The 18,341-nt window shown below is 51.3% G+C and overlaps 1 protein-coding gene across 2 annotated transcripts in view; it reads right to left on the bottom strand.

Moving 5' to 3' along the window:
• Positions 1–18,341, bottom strand: part of STK11 (serine/threonine kinase 11) — a 35,548-nt gene that overhangs the window by 6,282 nt on the left and 10,925 nt on the right. For both annotated transcript variants that reach the window (XM_072029140.1, XM_005029351.5), the window contains exons 3-8: positions 18,045–18,134; positions 16,760–16,892; positions 16,142–16,278; positions 15,510–15,637; positions 8,953–9,010; positions 1,889–2,082 (exon numbers count right to left, since the gene is read on the bottom strand). In XM_072029140.1, the coding sequence (XP_071885241.1) occupies positions 1,889–2,082; positions 8,953–9,010; positions 15,510–15,637; positions 16,142–16,278; positions 16,760–16,892; positions 18,045–18,134 (740 nt within the window). The remainder of the gene's footprint in view (positions 1–1,888; positions 2,083–8,952; positions 9,011–15,509; positions 15,638–16,141; positions 16,279–16,759; positions 16,893–18,044; positions 18,135–18,341) is intronic.

Here is an 18,341-nt window from a genome sequence, read left to right as displayed (position 1 = left end):
AGCAGCTCTGATGCCCCGGAGCCTCCCAGCTGGGAAGCCTGGCCCGGGGCTCGCTGTGTGCCCAGCAGCCAGCCCTACCTTGTGTTCACCTCCTGAAGCTGGTTCAGGAAGGACAGTGTCAAGTTAGAAAGGGGTGCAAGTGGTGCTGGCTGTGGATTTGTCAGGCCCGCACGCTTTTTCCACACCCAGACCACTTATATGACCACTTACATGTGGGCTGTTGCTGGCAGGAGCCCTTGCACAGGGAAATGGGCAACCTCTGGCCACGCAGAAGGCATCTGCCAAGTCCTCTTCCCTCCTGCTTCTCTGCCTAGCAAGGCCCTAGCAGTCAAGTACGTGCTTCAATGAGCCCAGCACATTTTTCAAAGGATGCCTCATTCCAAAAAGCCACTGCTAGGCTCAGAGGAAAGGTCTGGCCCCGGTCAGACTCCAGTAGCAAGTCTGTGGGATGTAAGAGAGCAAAGGACGGAGCTCTGCAGGTCACCCAGCTGGCACCGGGACATCAGCTCGATTAGAAGAGGTTATAAATCACCCGACTGCCTCCAGTGAATCAGCACTTGGAAACAGATCCTTCACTTTGATGAGACTCCCTTCATCTTGGCAGGCTCCACCTCCAACCCACCTACGTATCCGCTGGACCCTGCTGGGGACACGGGACGGGGATGTCCTGCAGCACAGTGCCCCGAGGCACAGCCCTGGAGAGCCTGGCTTGAAGCAGCCTCAGCCCTTCTGCCCTCGGAAAGCTCTGCCTGGGAGGCAGATCTGGATTCAAGCTGTTGCCCCAAGGAATTTTGGGTGCAATTTGAGGCTTATTACAACTCAGGGCCTGATGCTTTGCTCTTCTGTGCTGGTGATTCAAAAAAAAAAAAAAATTTCCACCAGGAAACCAAGAGAAAAGCAAGGTCTTCAGGAATGAGACCTCTGCACAGGTCAAAACCAGACCTGGCTTTTACTTAGATCCACAGAAATCCACCAAGCCATCGTTAAGGAAAAAACTGTAGCAGTTTGGTTAGTCCTGAAGTGCAGGAACTGGGGCTGTCCTCACCACAAGGGCAGGTCAGTCCCAGCCACCTGCAGCCGTTCCCATCCCTACACCCAGTCCTTGAAGCCTTCCCTCCAAAACAGCAATTAAAGCAGGCCAGGGCACAGAGAGCGCTTATCAGGGAACTCGCAGGGTGTTGATTTCGGCACCAAGAGCAGAGGCAGGAGACCAGAGCTGCTGCCTCACGCAGCACAAGCAGCACAGCCACAGGGGCCAGCAGCCTTGGTCTGCGGTCTCACCAGGTGCAGAGGAGGGGCAAGGCCGAGCTCTCGATCACCATCGCTTTGTGAGAACCGCACAGGAGAACCCAACACACCCCTCTGCTTACACACCCCTCTGCTTGCTGCTTGGCTTACCTTAAAACATCGGGAAATCCCCAATAAAAGGGCAACTCTGCAGCCAAGCTCCCAAGGCTGGAGCAGAAAGGAGCCTCAGCACAAGGCCTGCAGCACCCTGCTCCCCCAGATGTGCCATCTCCTCTGAACACTGAGTCACACCAGGGCTGTGCTCCAAAATAACTCCGTGAGGCTGGCAAAGCCGGCCAAAAGAATTAAGTGTGCTCGAGCAACAGCGTCCAGCAGGAGCAAGCTATTACTGGAGGAGGAAGGAGCTCAGCAGATGGGAAGCACACAGGAAGGGGCATCCTGGTGATCAAATAAAGGACCAAGGCATCCGGAGCATCGCGGCTCGCTCGCTGTGCGTCACTCTCACCACTTAATAATCAATACTCTCCTCCAGTGCTGGAAGGACGCGCTCAGACCTCACGGCCCTTCCTATAAAAAGGCTCTAGATGGACAGGAGGACAGTCGCTTCCGCCCTTCTCATCCCGGCATCGCTCCCTCCTACCTGGTACTGTGAAATCCTGAGTGTAGATGATATCATCTTCAATGTCATACAAGTCATCATCTTCATCCTCGTTGTAGCCATGCAGATCTTCCAGATAAGGCACCGCCGTCATACTTCTCCACTTGTCCTTTGTTTCTGGGCTGGGAGGTATGGGCACCAGAGTCTCTGCCTGAGCATGTTTCTTACGAAACCAACTGCAAAGAGTCCAAGAGCAGAGTTTCATCAGCACAGCTTCACTTTTCGGAAGGCACAGAGAAATCCTCGACAGTACGAGTTGGCCCCGTTCCACCCCAACACTCAAAGGTGCGTGGAGTCTGCTTCAAGAGAGCTTCCCAGCTGGTTTTACACCACTGCATTTTTTTAATTGTGTAATAATCAAGTGGAAGGTGTCAAGAAAGGCAAGTGCAAGGACAGCAGCAGCCGTGTAGCTGCTCCATCCACTGGTGCCTGGTCAGCCATGGAGGGAGCCTGCCCTGCTGTTGGCACGTTGCTGCCCACTGCAAGGCACCCCGGGGTGCACGACACCCCCAGAAGGGGGGCTCAGGGCACAGACAGAGCACAGAACATTTTCTCCATCACCAACTCAGCCACACCGAGGCACAAAACTGCTGCTCCCTCCCCATCGGTCAGGGCACATCAGCGGAGCAGCCCGAGCTCCTGTCCGAGCTGTATCGCCAAAGCAACAGCAGAGAAACTGCTTTACCCTAAAGACGAGGCTAATCCAGCATGACAAGGCAAAAGGGTTTGCAGGACGTAATTCTGAGGAGTGCTGCTTACTCCCAAGCTCCCTTTAAGAGGCAGTTCTCAGGATGAGAGCGAAGATGCTCCACACTTTATCTTTTCATCCATATTACCATTAAACCCAGTAGCCACAGTGCTACCGCCTGCCCACTGAAGGTACCAGCCCTAATTAAACGAGGAGTCCAACACGCTTGCATCACTTCAGCACCTCTGCAGCCAGGTGGGCGGCCTTTCACAGCTTTTGTCCCCCCATAGCAGGGTCCCAGCACACCCACAGGCACCCTCCCCTCCTGTCCTGGGGTTTTGTTCTGCTGCCCCTGGAGGCTGCCACACGGAGGCACCTGAGCCTTGCCCCGTGGGTCCTCTGCAGGAAGGAAGGGACAGGAGGCACCAAAACTCCCACATTCAGGACTTTCAGGACCATCTAACTGCAGCCTGGGTTCCTGATGAACTGCTTAATTGGCACCGATATCAAACCTCTGTGCCTGCCCTGGGGGCTGGATGTCGCTCAGGGCACTGGGACCCATTCTTCACGGGAGCTGCCTTAGGAGTCAGCTCAAGGTCTCCCTGAAAGCACATCTCAAAAACAGTGTAAGCCCTAAAAATCACTTCACTGCACATTCCCTTCTTGTGAAAGCGATGTCCCAATAAAGCTACCCAGCAAAAGGAAGGAGAGCAAAGGAAACGTAACTGTTGGGATGAAACAGGGCAGCTCCGCTCAGAGCGTGGCTGTGCTGGCAGCCTGGCGAACGCAGCGAGCTTGGGGGAAGAACAGAGACCCAACCTGTCAGGTCTGCCCTCTGGTTCCTGCAGTGGCCTTACAGGAGTGAAACAAGAGGTCAGCCCAGCTCCCGGCCTAGCAGGAAGCGAGCAGGTCCAGCGTAACTTGATTTGGGCCAAGAGCTTTAGCAAATCCTGCGGCTGGCTTCCTCGGAGCTGCGCATGGCACACCACGCTCCTAATTCGATCATTTGATTTCCTTTACTTGGGAGACTGCTTTCATCAAGGCAGCGACTGCCAAGACAGCAAACGCAGCCGAGGCTGCTCCAGCCTGGCAGGATCATCTCGCACAGGAACAGAAGACCCAACACAATCAGCAGCTATTTTTGCCAGGGGCACTGGAGCTAGAGGGAAGCGAGCTAAATGCCAGGGACCTGAGGAGAATGGAACACGCAGGACAAATGAGATCAGAACGCCTGCCAGGGAAGGGAAGATTTTAAAGGGAGAAAGCCTACAAGTCTCTAGCAGCGTGTTTTTATTTTGCTGTATTTCAGCTCTGCCTTTCTTTCCTTCTGTCCTACTTACCAGGAGAGTAAAAATAGGTTTTTATTAACAGCTGAAACCTGAATCACTGTACTCCAGTCATCATGCTCCCATCCTCTGGGAGGTGATTTCAAATACTTGCATATGCAGACATGGTAATGAGGCTATAGAGTGAGCGGTGAAATTCATTGAAGTTCTGAGAAAATCAAAGACCTCTTGGAAGGAGCCTGAAGCAATTCTTTCTGGAGTAGCAGAGTATTTCCTGGCAAGCAATTTTCCAGCAGGGGCAGGGATGCTGCTTTCTATACCGGCGCTAAATGTGATTAGTGGAGATTTGCTGTTCAGCTGAGGACCACTGGCTCCACCAAATGCCCTGATCTGGCTCGAGATGCTGCTGCCCACTGCCTAAGCCAAGCAGCAGCCGCAGAGATGAGGTCCCTCCCTCACCCTGCCTTCCCCACCGACACTAAAACACGGGCTGGATTCGCGTGCTGCTGCCTGAGCTCCCTCTTTATTCCCAAGCAGTTCCACTGATGTTTTCCGAGCCCATGAAGCACAAACAGGAATCATGATCCTGCCCGTTAAGCAGCTGTGGCCTGAGTTGCTCTAATCTACAGGGAGCTAAACAGCAAGGGTCAAGGGCTGAATGAAAAAACGGACCTGGGCTGACCAAAGCTGTCTGGTTTGCAGCTCCCAAGCCCAAATTTTGCATCAGAAGTCACCATTCAACTGTTTTCAAGTTCTGGTAGAACTGAATTTTCAGTTAAAATAAGACCGGGTAAGCACAGCTGCAGCTTCCACACTCGCAGCTAATTCCCTTCCCATTCTAGGCCACCAGCACTGCAGTTTGCTTGTTTGGGGTAGGGACAATTCTCTCTGAAACCAGATCCCAAGCTGCAGCTCACCATCCTACCAGCGAGGACCTGTTATGAGCCATTTGTCACCTCCCGTGGCACCGTGGAGGTCACGGGCACTGCCAGCCCTGTGCAGGCAGACGCAGAAGGCCCAGGGCAGGAGGTCCCCGCAGCCACTGCTCAGCTCCTGGGACATCAGGAGGCATTTGGGTTCTCAAGCCAGGTCCGTTAAAGCCAGCAGCAGGTAAGAGGAGCAGTGCCAGGTAAAAGAGGAGCCGTTTCCCCCAGCTGATGCCAGAGCCAGAGGGCACAGCTCAGAGTCCTACAAAGAGGAGAGGTGCTGGGTGCACAGATGGAGACCGGCGTTCCTTCAGCACCAGACAGCTACGTTACGAAACTGATCTGCAAGACGTGGGCAGAGGAACCAGAGACTCCCTCCCATGCGCCTGCCACAGGGAAGTGAGACAGACCCAGATGCCTGAGCAGGAAGGGAAAGGAGAAGAGCTTGTGTCCCCCCACAGGGAGGGCAGTTACTGCGTGACACCGCAGATGAGGGATGGGAAGAGCCCCTCGGTACCCACGCTGCAGCACAGGGTAGGGGAAACCCCTCTCCCTCCCTAAAACCAGACATTGAAGTCCAGGAGATGCTCAGCACCTGAGAAAGAATCCCCAGTGGCACCAAAGGTGGGTTCCCAAGGGCTTCAGCATCCAGGGTTTGAAGAGCACAAAGCATCCAGCAGCCTCGCTGCAACTCCGTGCATGGACTTTGGGTGAGCCCAGGACGGTGCCACCACCGCCCGGGGGTCAGGAGGCAGCTCCAGCCCCGCGAGTTCGTTTGCACCTCTGCTAATGAGAGGTGGAAGCGCCTTCCCTTTCCTGCTGTAAGCTCTTGCAAACGTATCTATGACTGAACAAATTAAGTGTGACACTTCTGGAGAAGGAAGGCAAGATGGTTGCCTTGGAAACTAGGGACAGAGGTAGAATTCTGCATCCACTTCATCACTTTAAGTGCTGCAGCAGGGTCAGTGAATTAGTTAGGAAATGCAGTGTACGAGCATTAAGCCCTTCAGCAAAAGCACAAGGTAGAGAGGAGATGGTGAATAATCTGTAGGGAGCAGGCTGCTCACTCCCCGGCTCTTGGCAGCATTTCTTCACCGCCCTGCACCCCCGCCCGGGAGCACAAAATACTCACGGAGGTGAGCTCAAAGTGTCAGCTTTCATTGAGCATCATCCTACCCAGATCCTTCTGGGAAGAGCGGGCTTCAAGGCTCTTCCATTGTTATTCGGGGGCAGCTTCTGGCAGTTCATAAACTCAGATGTCAGGCTGAGGGAGGTTTAATGCATTTCCATTTACAACTCCTGGGTCTGCACTGCACACGTTGCTTCCAAAGGCTGTGCAAACCTCGTCATAGACCGGGCTAAGTTAGCTTGGTCCAGCTGAATTAAAACAGTGCTGAGGTGGGAATTTGATGCAAGAGTTCACTACAGAAGTGAGGAGATGAGAAAAGCATAAAGACAGAGAACGAAGCAGGTTCTTCCTGCAGAGTGCTTCAGGTCGGGCTGTCACTACAAGGGAAAAGCATCTGGAGTAGCTACAGGAACAAGGGGAGGAGTGGCAGGACTGCAAGCTGTCAGTGACATCAGCTCAAACACAAAAGGAGACTTCAAGCAGCACAGGAAGGCACCAGGTAGCCCTGGCTTGAGCCAGCTCCCACCTCAGCAGGGCAGCCCAGGTAGGTTGCTCTGCTTCTAGCCTAGTTCCTGCACCCCAACGCACGCTCTCCTTGTAGGAACCCCGGGTCACCAATGCCCATTGCTCCCCCTCCCTGACTAGAAAGCTAAGGACTCTAGAAATCAAGTCTCTTCCCACTAAAATGCTTTGGAAAAACCCTCTGACGACCCCTGAAAGGCTACCTGCTGGCCCTCCACTCGCTTTGTTCGCTGAAATAAACCAGGGTCAGGCCAAGCACAAGGGCCACGCTTCTCATCTATTTAGAGAAAAGCGACGAGAACCAAGCGCTGCGTTCTTTAGCACGATGCTCTTCCACAAAAAGCAGAAGGACAGACACGTCCAAAGCCCAAGGCTGCAAGCTCTGCTGTGCTTGATGTAATTATTAGGATGCCACAGCAGGAGGAAGGAGGCAATTACTAATAGGGGAGCAAAGCCTGTTAAGAAGCACTGGCTAAGCTCACAGAAAACTAATAAGAGACTAAGCCTTGGGAACGCTCCTGTGTTTGCAGGTAGAGCCTCTCCTCAGCCCCTCTCCATGCTCAGAGATTAAAGCCTCCCCAGCAGCAGCCGGGCCCAATTAGAGGGCGGCTGTGCCTCTGCAGCGCGGGGAAGCGGCTGCCCTCCGTGCCAGAGGCACGCTCCAGTTTCTCCTGCTCTCCCACTACAGGCAGGGCCTCTGGAGAAACCTCCCCGCTTCCAGCTGGGCAAAGCTGACGCAAAAGCTCCCTGCCACAAGGGAGAGGTGCAAAACCAAGTACGGAGCTGGAGAAGCAGCTCAAACAGCGGGCAGACAGCGGCACACGAGAACCACGGCGCTGACTGCACCTAGGGGCAGCTCACAGCACGCTTTGGACCCATGGCATTGATAGGAAAGAAACTGCTTTCAGTGATTTGAAGTGCTTTCGGTGATTTCCTCGGTACCTACTAACCTGCTCCACGGAGTTAATTCCTACCACGCTTCTCCAGTGCTCTCTGACAAAGCAGGGGTTGGCCGTGCGGCAGGCTGATCACCCTGCCACCAGCTGCAACGAACAGAACCACTTCATACCAGTACAAGGACAGCACACAGTGCTTCCCTGTACATCTTGAAGCCTCCAGTCCTCAGTGGGAGATGGGAGAAGGAAGTCAGCAACAGCAGGAGCTCTTGTTTCGAGGATCAGCTCCATTCGGGGTCCCAAATGCTATGCAGCATTTGAGAGGCCAGCCCCCAGCAGCCCCCTTCACGGCCCACTCTTACTGGGAAGCATGTGCGTGGGGAAGGGCACCCTCAAAAAGCAAACGCCTGCTCCTATCACCTCCCACAGCCGCTGAAACAACCAATGCACGGCGCTTGGCTGCTATTAAAAGAGCCTGCCTGCTTAATTAATTGACCAGGCAGCTACATCAGACCTGCCCCCAGCCCCTTTGATCTTAGTCAGGGGTAGCCGCAGCTGCTCCTCGGCACCACACCAGCGCAGTTCGAGCCTGGCTGGTTTTGTTCTGGGGCTCCTGCAGATGCCTCCCGTGCCATAACATCTCCCAGGGATCACCATCTGACAGCACACAGCTACCGCTGCTGCTTTTTTCAGAGAAACGGGAGGAAAATAGCGCTCGTGCTGACTGCGGGCAGCACAAAGCAGGCCCGCTGCCTTCTAGGATCAGAGCCTTGTTTTTACAAGGTTCCCAAAAGCTTTCTGGGCAGGCTTGGAGGCAGGACCTCTGCCGAGCAGCTGCGGTCCAGCAGGCAGCTCTGCATGTCCTCAGAAGCACTTCCTAGTCAAATAGCAGATAAGCTAATGCAGCCTCCGCGCTGAAGCATCCTTATGATGCTTTTTGTTCTTGTACTTTTATCCGCCCAGGAAATCTCTGCTTAGAGGCAGCATGTTCAAACAGATCCTTTAAAAAAAAACTCCTCAGAGATAACGGGGCCTCCCCCCCCCTCAGACAATGGCAAGGATAAAGGGGGAGGATATGGGGGAAGGAGGAGTATGACATTAAAGAGAAAAATAAAAAAAAAAAACATTGTCCTGGAACAGTTTTCCACATACTGCTTCCATCTGGAGCGAACACCAAGGGATATTTCTGTCACCAGACTGTCCAGAAGCCCAGAACTAACACACGCTCCTCAACAGCCCTCGTTCAATAACCCAGCTGTAAGGAGCCCCTGCTCCTCCGCTCCATTAGTACTAGCTGGCCTCTGAAACAAATTATCCAGAACCCTCAATTATCAAAAACCAGTCGCACTAGAAACATATTTTCAACATATTCATTATTCGCCGGTTAGCAATTCAAATGCTTTAACCGGATGCTCTAATAGGAGGGAAAAAAAAAGCCAAGGAGAGGTTGCCAGAGCACCAGCAGAGCTGGAGGAAGGATATCTAGTGACTTCCATGTGTCTGCTGTCAAAAGGAAAAATGAGTTGAGAGCAATAGCACAGGTACATTAGCATAAGAAGCAGAAAGAGAATGACTAATAGGAAGAAGCTGAACACTCACTTGTGCTGCCTTATCTGCTGTATTGAAAATCTCTTGGCTGGGTCGTATTCAAGCATCCCTGAAAAGAAGGAAAAAAAGTCCAGGTGTGATCACAGATGCTCTCAGCCAAGTTGAAGACAGAAGGCGTAAAGCTCTGCCCTTCCCTCCCACCACCCTGCCCCAACAGCAGGCGATGTGTCCAGCCCTCCTGGCAGCTCCGGGAGCCTCTACCTTGCTCCATCGGTCACAGGGAGGGCAGCACAAAAGCCCGACTCCACTGCTGGCTGCCTGCTCAATCTGTTCCTCAGTTTCCCCACCTGTGGTGCAGACACGACCTTTCCCTCCCTTATACTGTGGGGCAGACTCGTACGGCCCCAGATCGTATGCCCAAGCACGTCTCCAGGCAAAGAGCAGTGAGGCTTTGCATTTCAGGGGTAACACTACTGAACTTTCTGGGGAAGAGGCACGGCATGTGTAAAGCTGTTTGGCACCCCAGAAACTCTACAGTGCAGTGGAATCCTGTTCTGGAAGTACAGCTGCGAGAAGTAACAAGCAATCCTACTGTCCATCCTATCAGCCCTCTTTTTGTCCTAGCCAGAAGTTTGATTCCTGGCATCAGCTGCTGAAATAACGGGGATTAGGGTGAAGAGAGTGGAGGGTGGAAAAAAATAGCTCATCTGTATTCGCCCTACAAAAGAAGGGGGTGGATTACTTAAGCAGACTCATGAGATGCCCACTCTGCTCCACTATCTTTAAAAAGCTTCACAACTCGATGGAAGGAAATAAAGAAGGAAGTTTTGCTGTATTCGTCAGAGACGAGCCAGTTGGACCTAACAAGTCTCATCCAGGCACCCAAGATCCCTCCAATGAAGCTCCCAAGACCACATTCACCTGGTGGATGTTGAACTGCTGCTGCCGCACATTGCAAGTGGTTCTGCATGTGTTGGATGAACCCACCAGTGAGCCCTGCAGAGGCAGCACGAAGAGGAAGGTTTGGGGAAGAGGCAGTAACGGGAGCAGCCCATCGCCAGCAACCAGAAGAAAGGCCAGGAAGCAGAGCAGAGCTGGCAGAGTGAACGGCGGGACAAGGGGCACTCAAAGAAGTTGCAAGGACCTTGCAGATGGTTTTCTGCAATACTCCTGAACAACGGTATTAGAAGAAAGCAGCCAACAGCGCACGCGATCAGAGCTGACTCAGAAGATCTTCCCTGTCAGCTCTGTTTGTGTCGTGTTACTCCCAGTAACGATTCTACCGTAAAAAAGACAGAAAGCCACTGTGTGCGTCCCCACAGGCATTTCTGCAAGGCTCGGTCACTCAACAAGCGCACGCTTAGGAAATAAGCTTTTGAGAATAATTTCTTATCTTTAAAAACAAGGAGATTTTTCAGCAGATAAGGGTTTATTTAGATCGGTTGTAGCCTAGAGAGGATGGGCAGGAAAAGATGGTGTGAAAGCACTGAAGTCACCTTCCCCTCAGAAACCAGCACCGTTTCCCATGGCAATTTGAGAAGATTTATCAGTGCTGCTGACGGCACTAATAGCCTTAAGCAGGTGGCATCGCTACTGCTCATCAGTATGAAGTAGGTTAAAAACCAAAAACAAGCCCTGGGAAGACTTCCCCAGGTCAGAGAAGGCCGGGTGCATCACAAACATCTGGCCACCTGAACTCCAGGCACTGGAGCCTTCAGCATTCAAAGCTTTGGACTGAGCACACCAGAAACGTGTAACTTGCCTTGCTGAGACCATAAAACCACCTCGTGGCTGAGCTGATGGGAGCTCCCTGCTCAAGAGCCCTAAGTCTCAGGAGTAGTTCCTCATACTGGGTATTTTCTGCCCCGAGCAGAATAAAGCCCTGCAAACAAGCAGCAGCCCAGGCTGCAGCTACAGACCAGAACTGGGATTAAGTGGCAGGAGGTGATTAATGCTAGTGGCAGTGCCAAGAGCTGAACAGCTCAGCTGCTAGCGAGAACCACCACCAGGAGAGTATTTTGAGATGGCCTTACGGTAAGGGTGAGAGACAGGGGAGATGCATTTGAGCCATCTTCAGCAGAGAAAGGATTGATCCTGAATGCTGCTGGCCCGCAAAGTGCTGCAACACCTGTAGTACAACATCAGAGTGCTTTCACTGGGCAAATTCCAAGTTCTTCTCTATTCCAGCCTGTCTGTAGGAGTCCCTGCAGCCTTCTCAGTCCCAGGACAGCTGAGGCTGGCATGATCCTCTGGGGATGATCCCGTGTAACCCCTTCCTCAGAGCAGGGTCCACTACAGCAGGTCACCCAGGACCATTTCCAGCTGGAGCACCCTCATCACAGCAGCTTGCTTTGGCTAAAGGAAAAATAAATATGCATCCCTCCAAAGGCTGTTTAAAGAATGACAGGACTAACAGAAATTTAAGGCATTTACCAGATGAAACCGGTGCAAGCAGAGGATAAGGCTCTAAGGTGAATTATTAAAAGGGGCCTGGCAGCACTGGTTACCACTAGCTATGGTGCAGAGCTGTATTGTTCTCAAACAAGCAATTAAAAGGGCATGAAGAAGGTAATCGAGCAAAAAATATTTCCTTAAAGGAAAAGGGCTGCATTTCAGGCAGCGTTCAAACGAAAACAGAACATCCAATCCCTGAAAATGTACATTCGTGTGTTCGGCGTGACTCACTCATGGCAGGCCTGTGGCTGAAGTCCTGCACTGAAGAGACTCGAAGACAAAACATCATGTACTATTCACCAGGCAAGTCATCTCAGAGCGTCTGCCCACAGCAGCCACACATCTCTACCATTTACGGTAAAGATTTCCATGCAGTTTATCTGCGAGCAAAGAGACGCTGCAACGGGGAGATTCTTCAGGAGGATGCCTGACTCGCCAACCTCTGCTCCCCTGGTATTTCAGGAGGAGTCGCTGTGCCCATACATGGGAGATGATGCCCATTACAGCACCCCTGCAGCCTCAAAACCCTTTCAAATTACATCAAGCGGTAACGTGAACACTGGAGACCACAAACCTGTCTTGAGCTCCTCGTCACAGACTCCAGCCCACACGTTTTAATAATCCTGAACAAGCACGGCATTGGATCACATGGCAGAATATATTTTTTAAGCAGACAGCACGATCTGAGGTATGTTTTTTGAGAGGCAGGAAGAAATCTAACAGCTATACTTTGAATTCAACCTGGGTTTTATTTCAGAGCAACATTTTAAGCCACCAATATAAAGCAGAAAACATCCAATTTGTAAAATGAGACGGGGATTTTTCCCTCTCCTCCATCCTCCACAAACACAACCAAGTGCTCTGACCAGAAACTCCCTCTGCAGGCAGACCTGGGAGCTTTGATGATGCACATGCAGAAGCCTTGCTGCTGGCTGTGTTATAGCCACCAGCCTGCCTGACTGCTGGCCCTGGGGACTCCCTGCTACTACAGGATTAAATCACCCCAGTCAGCAGGGTACACATCCTCTTACCCCTGTGACGTGAGGTCACGGCAACTACACAGAAACCAGAAAAAACGCTGAGAAACCAACCCAAACCAAGCCACTTGTCCCCAGCCACAGCCTGGAAACGACCCCAGGTGCTTAATGCTGAGACTGCAGCCTCAGAACTTCCCTTTGGTAAAAGTGGATTGCAAGAGGCAGAGCTGACCCTGCTCATTTTTCCTGCTCAGAAGCAAGCTGCATGGAGTTGGTAAGTCACATGCAGATGTTGTCAGAACCTTAGTGCTGAACACTTCCACTTCGACACATCTTTTCTGACTGTGCACACAGAAGGCAGAGCCGTACCAGCCCTTCCCATCGGTGGGATGTATAAATAAAGCTTCATTCCTGGTCAGGGAGGCAAAAGGAAGGTCAGCATCCCAAGTAACCAGCTGAAGCACACTGCCATGCAAGTCTCTTCACAAGCCAAGTAAAACAGAAGCTCTGAGGCCCTCTACATTCTGCTTTTACTAGAAAGTAGAACATACAAATAAAAATAAGCCCAAGGGGAAAAAAAAAAATAAAACCACCACTTTAAGGTTTCTGTTCTTTGGTGGACTGCTTCTGAAGCAAGTTCTAGTTTGTTTCCCAGCCTGGCACTCTGGTTAATGCAGCTTATAGCCACAGAGGAAACAAGCACTTTGCAGCACGCTGAACTCTGCCTCACAATAAGAAGGCAGCAAACGCTTGCAGCACTGCAGAGTGCTTTGAGCCTTTCAGAAGCACTGCAAAGGTTAAAGCCTCCAGCAAGACAGAGCTGAGCTGTGGGTGTCTGTGCAGCTCGTAGAACAGCATCAGCCAGCCATTGACAGCATCTGATCCGTAGGCTTTGAATCAGTTTCAACCTGCTGCAGCAGCAGCAGGCACCTACCAGGAAATGCAGATGTTCTGGAGGAAAAGCATGAACCAAATAAAGCACCCTGGTTTTGTCACCATAGCTATGTAGGATCGCCACCACAAGGCCTCAGCACACGCCTTGTTGCTGGCCGGGCTGTGGGGCTGCTCAGCACCCCGCAGGGTGGAGGGCACTGGGCATCTCTACAGGGTCCAAAGACAAAAGGGGTGAAGACGTGGCTAGGATTAAGGAAGCAACTCCAATAAGTTGGCAGAGATGAACAGTTTTGGACAAAGGGCATCAGCTGTGAGGTGCCTTGTTTGAAGTGAGGCAGAAGGAAAAGAGATTGTGACTCCAGGTCTCACCCAGGGGATGGAGAAGGAACAGGAGGGAGTTGATCTGCTAATGAAGCATAAGGTTTGGAGCTATCAATATCCTCAGGACAAGAAAAGAAAGAACAACCGCCACGCTCATTCTCCCTGGGGGGCAAAGCGAAGTGCAGCAGAGAGGCCGATCGCAAACCCCCAACGATTTCTGCAGGCTGCTGTAGCAGACCGGCTGCTGGACTGACTCTACAGGGGCAATTCCCAAGCTGAAAAAAATCGGGAAAACGCTGCGTTTTGAGTCAGCATTCACAAGTCAAGCACCACACGTAGATCAGGACATTGTTCCCCGGGGCACGGGGCACAAACCATCAGTCAGAAGTGCCGGGCAGCCGGCAGCAGCCTCGTTAGGCTGAGCAGAGCAGCCGCGGCAGCAGCTGCAGCTCGTAGCTGTGCCTTACGTAATGCTCCCGAAAGCTGCTGGGGCTGGGTACTGCTCCCTGGAACACCTGGAGAGGAGACATTTCATAACGCTGTGGGGCAGGAGAAGCTAAGACAGCCTCAAAGGACGAGGCTTGCAGGGGGTCTGCCACCCCCTGGGAGGTGGGGGGCTGGAGAGGAGCCCCCGCAGCCCGCCGGCAGCAGGCAGACGGACAGACAGCACCACCTGCTGCCACAGCCCGGCACACAGCCGGCACCCAGCACCGCAGGACAGGGCTCTGCGGGTCCGGGCTGCAGCCCCTCGCAGCCCCCCACACAGGGGCTGGGTGCCCAGGGGCAGCGCAGCCTCCTGCAGGGTCACAGCAGGTGCTACTTGTAGGGGAAAGCGCAGTCATAAATGCCTCGAAACTCTGAACCTTTTGGCTAGCCACAAAGCACGAGAGCGCCGTCCCCCTGCAGAGGACGCAGCGCAGCACACAGCCCCCGTGGAGCAGCAAACAGCCGTGTTCCGAGCAGACCTGATAACACTGCTGACGGACAGGAGGAAGCAGAGCTGACTCAGTTTCCTCACAGTGCCCCATAGCCCTTCGCCCACGCTTACCCCAAACTGCTCGCCTAGCACAAGAACCAGAAAAATAAACTTGAAATGAGGCGGCCTCATTTCATGTTTGAAGGCAGGTCTCAAACAGCTGAGGTCAAAGGGAAGGGAGCAAGCCCACGCTGAGGGCTGGGAGTATCTCTGCACCTGACTGCTTCAGAGAGGCAGCAGGAGCTCTGATCGGGATCTCCCACGTGCTAGAAGCGCACCCAAGTGCTGCCAACCAGGCACCAAGCTGGCTGCTAAACACAGCACAACTGCTGCTTGAAGCATTCAGCTTTTAAAAGAAGCTGAGAGACTGCTCAACACTGAGCCTCAAACTATTTCAACAGGCGACTAGAACAACAGCACAAAAACCCACCCCTTCTTCCACCCAAAAGGTGCTGTTCCCATTTCTGCCACAGGTCTGTAATGAAAAGGGGCACCAGGCACTCTGCTCCACCACCCTCACTGCTGGAAATTTAGGGACAGGGATGAGACAACTGGGACAAAAGCACACTGAGGGTAGAGGCTGATGAGGAAGGACAGCAGAACCTGAGTACTCAGTATTTCTTGTTACAGAAAGCTTGGGCAAGGAATTTAATCGAGTGTTCTCACTTGCCATTATAAATTTAACTTTGTGGGCTTTGTCTTCAGGTCCAAAAGCTGCTGAGAGCAGGAGAAAAATAATGCAAGAACCAACTGCTTATGGAGTAGTGTCTGCAACAACTGCAACCCATCGAGGGTTTTGCATATCTCAGGAAAGTGCCAGTGTTCGAGACCTTCCAGAGTCTTATCCTAAGATAAATAATCCTACCTCCTTCCTAATAGGATCCCATGTTGTCACAGGATACTTGGAATGAAGCTCTCCCCTGGTCTATACAAGCTGAGCACTCCACGTTTTACCCATTCCTTTTAGAGTCAGCTGAGAGACTCACCTCTCAATAAGTCTGAGAGTGGAGGACCACAATCCTCTGGAATTGTGAAGTCGCCTTTCCCGATGTTTTCAAATAACTTATATATATTGTCCCCTTCGAAGGGGTATAGACCCGTTGTAATGTTGTATCTGCAAAGAAGGAGAAGCTGTGTGAGAAGAAGCACACAGAACAGGAACTTAATTCTTATGTGGCTAGGTAAATCAAGAGCAGACAAGAGTAAACTAAAGGATGAATATTTGGAATGCTTCTTCTAACTTTGTCTTCCTTTATCGCAGCCTCTTCATTCACATGAGTCAAAACCACTAAGACATCTCCCTGACAGGCTGGGACGGAAGAAACTTTTAAAAATAAATACTAGAGATACCAGCGCTTTGTGGTTTCTATTATTATAGTCGCTGCGTATCTCAGATGCCGAGAAGTGGCTGGCAGAGACTTACTCAAAGTGGAGATTGCTTTATTCAGAACTGCAAGCACTTTGGATGGGTGTCTGCTCCCCAAAGGAAGGGCCACACCGCATACACCCACTCCCCAACACCATGCAGAAGAGCAGTGACGACAGCAGGTTGCACAAGACCGAGCTGTTTGGAGGCTTGCAATTTACTGCAACTCCTGGATGCTGCACAGGCACTTACAGCGTGACCCCTGCGGACCAGATGTCTACTTTAAAGCCTGAAAAGGTATCAAGGCCATTGGCGATTTCTGGTGGCTGGAATGCTGGCGACCCTTGACTCGTTCTGCACGTGTCATCCTCTGCAAACGGATGCAATGCCTGCAGCAGAAGAGAGCCATTAGTTTCAGATTCCAAGGCACACTACCCATAACTGGTAGAACATTTCACAAGCAGGGAACGCTCTGCTACTGAACATCTACTTACACATCACGAGAACGTGCTACTATAACAATTGCATGCCACTGGTGATGCTCTCTGAGCTATTCCTACGTAGCTGAGGCACTCCTGGTATACAGTTAAGTGCAAGGGGATGTAGCTTGTCACCAGACTTCAGGGTTGTCTAAAATTGATGTCTTTGCCTATGAGCCTCCGGGATGGAAGTTTTGTGCTGTTACCCGCAGCGAGATAACAACGTTGTGAGAGTTACAATAAAGATTCAGCAGAGTCACTCTAGAGCACTCCGCAAGTGTAACAGAACAGAAGCCTAAACACACAATAAATCCATGGATACCACAAAGGGGACCTGAATCTAGAATGTTGTGCTTCCCACACTCCTGACTTCACTGCAGTTCTCACATACCTCTGCTACGCCTAAATCAGATATTTTCAGCGTCCCATTGGTTGTTAGCAGGAGGTTCCCCGGTTTTATATCCTTGTGGACAATCCCTTGGCTGTGCAAGTATTCTAAGCCGTCTATAAGCTGACAAAAGTACCTGCAGAAATTGTTAAAGAAAAAAAGAAAAAGTCAAGCACTTCCAGAGACTAAGACTGTGAATTACCAATAATGCTTAAAGCAAAGACTAATGTTATTGGATAAAGGTAGGTACACAAACACTTGATGCTGAGGAACTTGAGAGTGAGGTGTTGTGTGTTAAAAAAGAACTTTGAGGCCCTCCTCACAAGTCTGTGCATTTTCAAAGCGTGGGCACCACGAGGCACAAATGGGCCAGTTAATTCTGACACCTGACCTGGCCTTGGCTAAATTAAGCTAGCAAAAGATGCTCTTTCAGTGGCTTAGCTGTCTCTGCTACAGGATGGGGAAAAAGAGGTTTCCTTCAGTTGGCAGAAGGTTTATTTTTCTGTTACAGGCTGGGCAAAGGTAACAGATGGTCAGAGGCTGTTAGCATGGCATTACTGTAATGTAAGAAGCATTGTGCATCAACAATTGTTCATTCACTTTTTATCTCATAATATCCAGGAAACAATACCCATCTGAACGCATCGATCGCTCACTTAGACCCTCTATGATCTCAGACACCATTTAAGAACATGAAAATAGTGACTACAAACTTGCTGGTCTGCACTGACTTTATGTAGATATAGATATTTATATAACCTCCTTCCTATATCCATTTCCAGAACTTTAAGGTTCCTTTACTTGCATGCTAAAACGGGCTTCAGATTAGCCTAACTAAACAAGCTAAGAGATCATGCTGGATGTTGCCAATTCTTAACCCAAAGACCTTTAACCTTTTTTCCTGACGCTGAACTGTTTGGCTTGCCCCATTTAGATAGGGCAAATCCTCACAGAATCCCCCACCGCACCCATCTTAGCCGAAGGACAGCTACAGCAAAGGCCAGGGAAGGCTGCTGTGCGTCTCTTGCAGCAAAACAAAACAAAAGCAACAGAAGATTTGATAGCAAGATGCTTTTTCTTCCCAGAACCAAAGGGTTCTCCCTGGCAGTGTTTCATTAGTCTTTTTTGGTTTTTATCCCCATGGATGTAAAAGATGTAGTTATTAAACAAAGTTAGTTTGACTTTAAAGTGCAGCCAGCAGTCTAATTGAGAGTAGAACACGCTCCTGAGCTCAAGAGATAGCAGCAAGGAGAGGCTGATGCAGGCTAAGGAACAAAACTGCACTTACCCATGAGCCTGAAAAACTGGAAACCTCTTTTCTGGGACACTGTCCAGCATCTCCTGCATCCCACACACACAGTACTCCATCACCATATACGTGAAGGCAGAGTTAAGGAAGCTTCAAGGTTAAATACTTCCCAGGCAAAGGCTGCGCGAGGACTGCAGCTGGGGAGCTGCTGGTACCTGGTGCACAGACACTTCAGAAGCAGGGCCTGAGCTGTGCCCCACCTTCCAGCTGGCTAACAGAAGGATGCAAGGAACCCCCAAAATTCTTCTGAAGGACCAGCAGCAGCTCAGCAATCAG

This window comes from Anas platyrhynchos, chromosome 29, assembly GCF_047663525.1.
Source record: "Anas platyrhynchos isolate ZD024472 breed Pekin duck chromosome 29, IASCAAS_PekinDuck_T2T, whole genome shotgun sequence".
In the NCBI taxonomy this organism is placed as follows: domain Eukaryota; kingdom Metazoa; phylum Chordata; class Aves; order Anseriformes; family Anatidae; genus Anas; species Anas platyrhynchos.
Note: the sequence above shows the minus strand (reverse complement) of the source record. Positions and strands in the feature narration are given on the sequence as shown.